This window comes from Asparagus officinalis, chromosome 7 (assembly GCF_001876935.1).
Source record: "Asparagus officinalis chromosome 7, Aspof.V1, whole genome shotgun sequence".
Taxonomy (NCBI): domain Eukaryota; kingdom Viridiplantae; phylum Streptophyta; class Magnoliopsida; order Asparagales; family Asparagaceae; genus Asparagus; species Asparagus officinalis.
This window is the reverse complement of record NC_033800.1, coordinates 143,854,075-143,861,215: the sequence shown is the minus strand read 5'-3', so window position 1 is coordinate 143,861,215 and position 7,141 is coordinate 143,854,075. Positions and strand designations below refer to the sequence as shown.

Sequence of the window (7,141 nt, the reverse complement as noted above, 5' to 3'; positions counted from 1 at the left end):
TTGCTTGCGACCATTATGCCGATCCTCGTGAGTTCAATGAAGAGCTTTACGAATCCTCCCCACTATCTACTGCAATACCAATACATGTATTGAATCTCCTATGGCGGTAGTTATGCCTTCATTTGTAATCGTATCTATCTCATCCATAGAGTCTATCTGCAATCATATAAAAAGATATAATTATATATATAAGCAACCAAAAGCAATAAGTTGTCATCATACAATAGCGCACTCCACCATCTTTACATAATGTCAATCGATCTTCGTATTGCGGCTTCAAGTTCTATTCAATCCAATTGTGTGCTTCAACTAATAAGCACTTAATTTTCTCCCTACAATGCTCATATACCAGTGTGTCGGCTGCACACCCCGCTTGCCACAATAGATTGTAAATTGACCTCTTCGTGTTTTCTTAAAATTCTCTCTTATATGCTGCAAGCAATACCGGTGATGATGTGGTGCTCGAAACCCCTCGTGCAAGGCTCATGGAATTCCTTTCATCCGGTCAGAAATAAAAGTAATCATTCTAAGACTTTGAACAATAAGGATGAATCTATAAATATATTACAAAACTACTCCAACTTGATGTATCATCCACCTTCACAACTGCGAAAGCTGATGGAAATAGACCATTATTTTTGTCTACACCGATCGCAACCAAGAGCACTCATTTGTACTTGTTGTATAATGTGTGCTATCAATGCTCAAGAGCGAACGACAAAAAGAGAACCCTTTGATAGCGGGTCCAAATGCCCAAAATAGCATGAACTTTTTCGTTCCCGGTGCAATCGCTTTATACAATATTTCGTATTCGATACCCTGATTTTAGACAATATACCCCAAAATACTCACAACTGCTTCAAGATATTGCAGAAGTAATTCGTAAGATTTCTCCCAATCTCCAAAGATTTTAGTCAACGTCTTCCTCTATGCATCATATGCTTTATATTTGGATATAGTTATTTTTCTCATATCACATACCCTTGTACTTATCTGACTTGGAGTAAGATCAAGTTCTCGCCTAACTTTGGGCATAATTAGCTTCAAGATATAAGAGGAAGTTGTTGCCTTATGATCAGCAATGATAGTCGGATTGCAACATGTATGAAGTCTGCAATAACTAGAAATCATAAATTGCCCATTAGATTTTTTCCTAACAGCTGCATTAAGCTTTCATGGACACTTTGAATTTGTATTGTCTTGAGCACTTGCATACTCTCCTTGAACTTTCTCGTTTAAGTAGCACTTACATGGTAGTTGGCTGTAAGTTTTCACTGGTTTGAATTTTTGACCTGATTCTTGATTAACCATTCACGTATAGCGAAAACTAAAATTTCCTTAATTCTCAAAAATATCTCCTTTTTAAAAATGAACTCCTCATGTCGTTTGAAATTAGAACCAGGCTCAATAAACTCAGCTTGTGAGACATTTATCCACTCCTCATTTTGAAACTCATATTGCAACGGTTCTTCAGACTCAACATAATTGTTGTTTACACAATATTCATCCATCCAACAGGTGTTCTCATTGGTTCCTCCAATTGTATATTGCATACTATCAAGACGTTCCTCCTCTTTAGCATCTTTATAATCATCATATGCATCTGAATCCTCATCCTCTTCTACAATAGAGCCAATTATAAATTAACTGAAACATGACCCAAAGAGTTATGGAACACGTCACTTGACATTGCACCTGGGTCATTTTTTAAGTGTAAGGCACTTGGAGATGAAATGATTCGCTCGAGTTATTTTCTAAGTCAAGCATGCGGGAGAACTCTCTAGGAGCATATGAAACTTGGGTAACACCGGATATTAGAATATTTTCAATGAACAACTCCATTGAGATTTGGTTTTCTACAAGTTGTATCATATCACTCAGTTCTTGATCATTGGTGATCTCCCTAGCAGTTGTTCTTTTTTCATTTATCGGACAAATACAGAAGACCTAGTGGCATACTCTCCATGATTAATTTTAGTAACTTTGTATATTTGATCCATCGTTCCATCGAAGTTGTAATTTCTAGATAACATGAATATTTTTCTAGATTCTCCCTTGTATATAGGCATTTATTTATTCCAACACTCAGTTTCCTATTGAATAAGTAAATAATCGGTATTTTATTGGACATTCAAATTGAAATGTTAACATATATCATATGCAAATTATTTATCAAATTTTAATCTAATAAATTTTAATCTATCAAAATTTAACCAAATCCCATTGTTTATCATAATTAAAAATTATTCTAAATAAACAGTTATTTTCAAACTATAATTTTAACTAAATAATAGAGAGAAAATTAGGAAAAAATCAAAATTTATACCTTGATGAAGATCTAAAATTCGTCAGCGTCGGAGAGGATAAACAGCATCAGACTTCAACAATAATGGAGTGAACTTTAGGGAAGATCTCTATTTAGGTTTGGAGAGAATGAGTTTGGAGATAATGGGTTTGGTGAGAATAAGAGAGAGAAATTTGAGGGAGAAAGAGGTGATTTTGGAGAGAATAAATAGAATGGGGCTGAGATTATTGAGGGAGAGAGATTGGGAGAGGGTGAATGAAAATCGGTTTTGGAGATGTGAGATATTGGGAGGGATAGAGAGAGGAGGTTGTACCCTAATTTTTGGGCACAACTAGGCTTATATAGGCCTGACAAATCCACTGGACTACTAGTCCCGTGGATTTGCTGGGCGACAACGCCTAGAATTGTGCTTAATGCACAAAACTAGTAGTCCCGAGTATTTTTTTGGGAGTTCAGAAAACCCACGGGACTAGTAGTCCTGAGGGTTTTCTAAGTTTAGATTAGTGGCCACTTATTGACCACTAAACATATGGGACTACTACTCACGTATGTTTCAGAAGCTCATCGCTGCGAAACCGACTTCTTTTTGGTCTGTTGGCCAAAAGAGGTCAGTTTTACTAAATAATTAGCAAAACGGTCGGTTTTGCTAATTATTTAGCAAAAAAGCCTCTTTTAAAAAAACTCCCTAGCAAGTCTAAACCAAAAAAACTTAGAGATTTTTATATATAAATCCCTCATTCTTAAGTTTGTTTAAAAAATCCTCCATCCCTGCTGCCTTCTCACCATCCGTTCCCTCCTCAGCCTCACCATCTCATCCATTCTCTTCTCTTCCTAATCCTCAACCTCCCTTCCCTCTCCCACTTCCTCCTTTTATATATCCTCTCTTGCATTATTCTTTCACTCTTTCTCCAATTCTACATCTATTTGTTGTTTTTGGGGTAAAATTAGGGCTTATTCTCTCATAGAGAGGTGCCTTCTTTTATATAAATACATTCTTACAAGAAGGTCCTTCCAACATTAACTAATTACATTAATATATCTAAATAACTCAACACTCCCCCTCAAGATGGGCGATAGATATCAATCATCCCCATCTTGTTACAAAAGATATCATACTCTCTAGAACCTAATCCTTTTGTTAAACAATCAGCTAACTGCTCTTCTGATTTCACATAGCTCAAAGTCAGAGCTCCTCTATTCAGTTGTTCCTTGATAAAGAATCGATCAATCTCCACATGTTTGGTGCGATCATGCTGAACTGGATTGTTTGCAATATTAATCGCCGATTTGTTGTCACACCAAAGTTGTAAGGAGTCTCTTCTAAACAAGCGCAGCTCAGATAATATGTTTTTGACCCAAATCAACTCGCACAGACCAACTGCCATAGCCCTGTACTCCGCCTCAGCTGTAGACCTAGCCACCACATCCTGCTTCTTGCTACGCCAAGATACGAGATTGCCTCCAACAAATACACAGTAGCCTGTAGTGGACCTACGATCATCCATACAACCTGCCCAATCAGCATCACAGTAGCCTTCAATTCTCAGATGTCCAGAACTTCTGAACCACAACCCCTTTCCTGGGCTTCCCTTAATATATCTAAGAATTCTGCGAACTGCCTTCATATGCTGTTCTCTGGGATCATGCATATATCTACTCACCACACTTATGGCATGAGTAATATCAGGTCTCGTATGGCATAAATATATAAGTCGTCCAACTAATCTTTGATATTGCTCTTCACTCACCGGGTCACCACCCTCGGCACACATCTTATGATTCTGCTCGATAGGAGTAGATGCAACTCTGCACCCCAACATCCCTGTCTCTGAAAGAAGATCCAGAGCATACTTCCGCTGAGAAAGCACTATACCCTTTCGCGACCTTGCAATTTCAATTCCGAGGAAGTATTTCAACTGCCCCAGATCTTTAACTTCAAATTCCTCTCCCAATTTCTTCTTCAACCGTAGAATTTCTTCAACATCATCTCCAGTGATTACAATATCACCAACATAGACCGCCAGAATGGTGATACGAGTTTTAGAGTGCCTGTAGAATACAGTATGATCTCCATTGCACTGCTTGTACCCCATACCACAGACTGCCAACCTGAATCTGTCAAACCATGCTCTCGGAGACTGTTTTAACCCATACAAAGACTTCTTCAACTTGCACACCTTCCCAGCTACTTGAGAAGTAGCGAAGCCTGGTGGAATCTCCATATACACCTCCTCCTGGAGATCTCCATGCAAAAAGGCATTCTTGACATCAAGTTGGCAGCACATGACACCAACACTCTAACAGTGCTCATCTTTGCTACTGGAGCAAATGTCTCATCATAGTCAATGCCATACGTTTGATTGTAGCCTTTAGCAACCAGTTTGGCTTTGTATCTGTCGATCTTGCCCTCTGGAGTTTGCTTAACCGTATACACCCACTTACATCCAACAGCACGCTTCCCAGCTGGTAGAGGTACCAGCTCCCATGTGTCATTCTTCTTCAAGGCCTGAAGTTCCTCTTGCATGGCACTCAACCACCTAGGATCTTGCTTGGCTACCTGCCAGTTGTTAGGTACAGGTACTGAATGCAATGATGCAATGAATGATTTATATGCAGATGGAATGGATGCATATGAAATGTAATTGGCAATGTCAGTATCCCAACTACCAAACCTAGCTGGAGGTTTTCCAGCATTGACTCTAGAGGTTCTGCGAGACAAGACAGGAGTATTAGTATCAGGGAAGGAATCGTTACCTATCGGCTTAGGTGGAGAAGATGAGGAAGGCACTGGAGAGGAGGGACTTGGGACATCAACAGTTGTGGGTACTGGCACAGACACAGGAAGCAGCTCATGCTGCTGTTTCTGTCTCCTCGTGTATACTCTCAGCTCCCCCTGACCTTGACTGCCGACTCCTGAGTCGTCACCACTACTTGGCGATGTACCATCACTACTCGGTAACTCAAACGGACATGGAATCATCCCAACCACGATGCCTCTCTCATTCTCGACCATGATGTCATTCTCATTCTCATTCTCCCCCTCTCTACTAGCATTAGTAGAGCCATCTCCAAATAAGGAACTCAACTCCGTCTTCTCCCCATAAAAAGGTTCAAACTCCCGAAAAGTCACATCCATACTGACAAACAACCTTCTTTCAGTGGGACACCAACACTTGTATCCTTTTTGACTTGATGAGTAACCAACAAAGATACATTTATCAGTGGGACACCAACACTTGTATCCTTTTTGACTTGATGAGTAACCAACAAAGATACATTTAACTGCTTACGGATCCAATTTGCTCACCATCAATCTGTGATCTCTCACATAACATGTGCATCCAAACACTCTTGGTGGAACAATAAAGACATTCGAGCCCAAGAGCATCTCACATGGTGTCTTCATCCCTAATACTCTTGATGGCATTCTGTTGATCAAATAAGCTGCTGTCATAACAGCCTCACTCCATAAAAACTTAGGCACATTCATTGTCAACATCAATGAGCGTGCTACTTCCAGTAGATGCATGTTCTTGCGTTCAGCCACCCCATTCTGAACAGGGGTGTCTGGACAAGTGGTTTGATGAAGAATTCCCTGACTAGAGATGAAAGCAGCAAACTCCTTGTTGACATACTCAGTCCCATTATCTGTTCGAAGAATCTTCACCTGCACTCCAAACTGTGTCTTCACATAAGCCGAGAAATCTTGAAAACATTTTTGAACCTCAGATTTCTGCTTCATCATGTATATCCAGACCATACGTGAATAACAATCAATGAAAGTAACAAACCATCTAAAACCACTAATAGAAGTAGTAGGGCATGGTCCCCAAACATCAGAATGGACAAGTGCAAATGGTTCACAACTTCGAAGGCCAATCATTTTATAAGTAGAACGAGTATGTTTTCCAAGTTCACAAGCATTACAAAATAACTCTTTTCTATCCACCTTTTGCATTATCTCAGGTTCTAATCTACTCAAACTATCAAAAGATAAATGCCCTCGTCGGCAATGTTGAAGCATTGCTTCTGCCTCTGGTCCTTCACTAACAGCAGCAACAATCATTGCAGTTTCCCTGTCCAAGTACCAAAGGCCATCACGCCTGATGCCAGTCCCAATCCTCCTCCCCGTTTCCTTCTCCTGGAAGACACATATATCCCGATCAAATAACACAGTACAATTTAATTGATCAATGAGAGAACTAACAGAGAGTAAGTTAACTGGAAACGAAGGAACATGCAATACAGATGACAAGGTAACAGATGAAGTGCAATGGACCGAGCCAGTACCACTGATGGGTTGGGATGTCCCATCAGCAGTCTGAACTGTCTCAGGATGCATATGTTTACTCGGATAATATAATGCAAACTCACTAGATGCTCCTGTGACATGCCTAGATGCACCTGAGTCTATGATCCAATCAACATGAGTTTTCGTGGATGCAAGTGCCTGTACCCGTGTACCTTTGTAAGCATGAGCATAACCAACAAAGTTACCAAAGCATGTAGTGTTATCCAGATCCTGAGTGACTTGTCCCTTGCCCTTCGAACTCTCAGCCTGAAGCTTAAACAGACGTAGTTCCTCCAGCTCTATTATTTCAGCCCCAGTCATCCCAGTAGTAGTCTGTGACTCCTCTGCCACAGCTAGATGAGCAACTCCTCGGCCTGCACGTCCCCTGCTTCCTCGACCTGCACGGCTACTTCTCTGTCCTCTGCCCCCTCGGCTGCCACCAGTGTTGCGTGGTTGAGGACAATTATAGCTGAGATGCCCTTTCTTTCCACAATTGTAGCACTCTCTATCATCTCTGATGTGAGCATCTGGAACCACCAATGCTG

General features: G+C 40.4%; 1 protein-coding gene across 1 annotated transcript in view; it reads right to left on the bottom strand.

Annotated features, from left to right (window-relative positions):
* The window catches only part of LOC109849718, a 2,338-nt gene continuing 1,320 nt past the window's right edge, over nucleotides 6,124–7,141 (bottom strand). Inside the window, exons 1-2 of the mRNA XM_020419584.1 lie at nucleotides 6,770–7,141; nucleotides 6,124–6,446 (exon numbers count right to left, since the gene is read on the bottom strand). The exon at nucleotides 6,770–7,141 is cut by the window's right edge and continues 1,320 nt beyond it. Coding sequence (XP_020275173.1) covers nucleotides 6,403–6,446; nucleotides 6,770–7,141 — 416 coding nt within the window. The 3' untranslated portion in view covers nucleotides 6,124–6,402. The remainder of the gene's footprint in view (nucleotides 6,447–6,769) is intronic.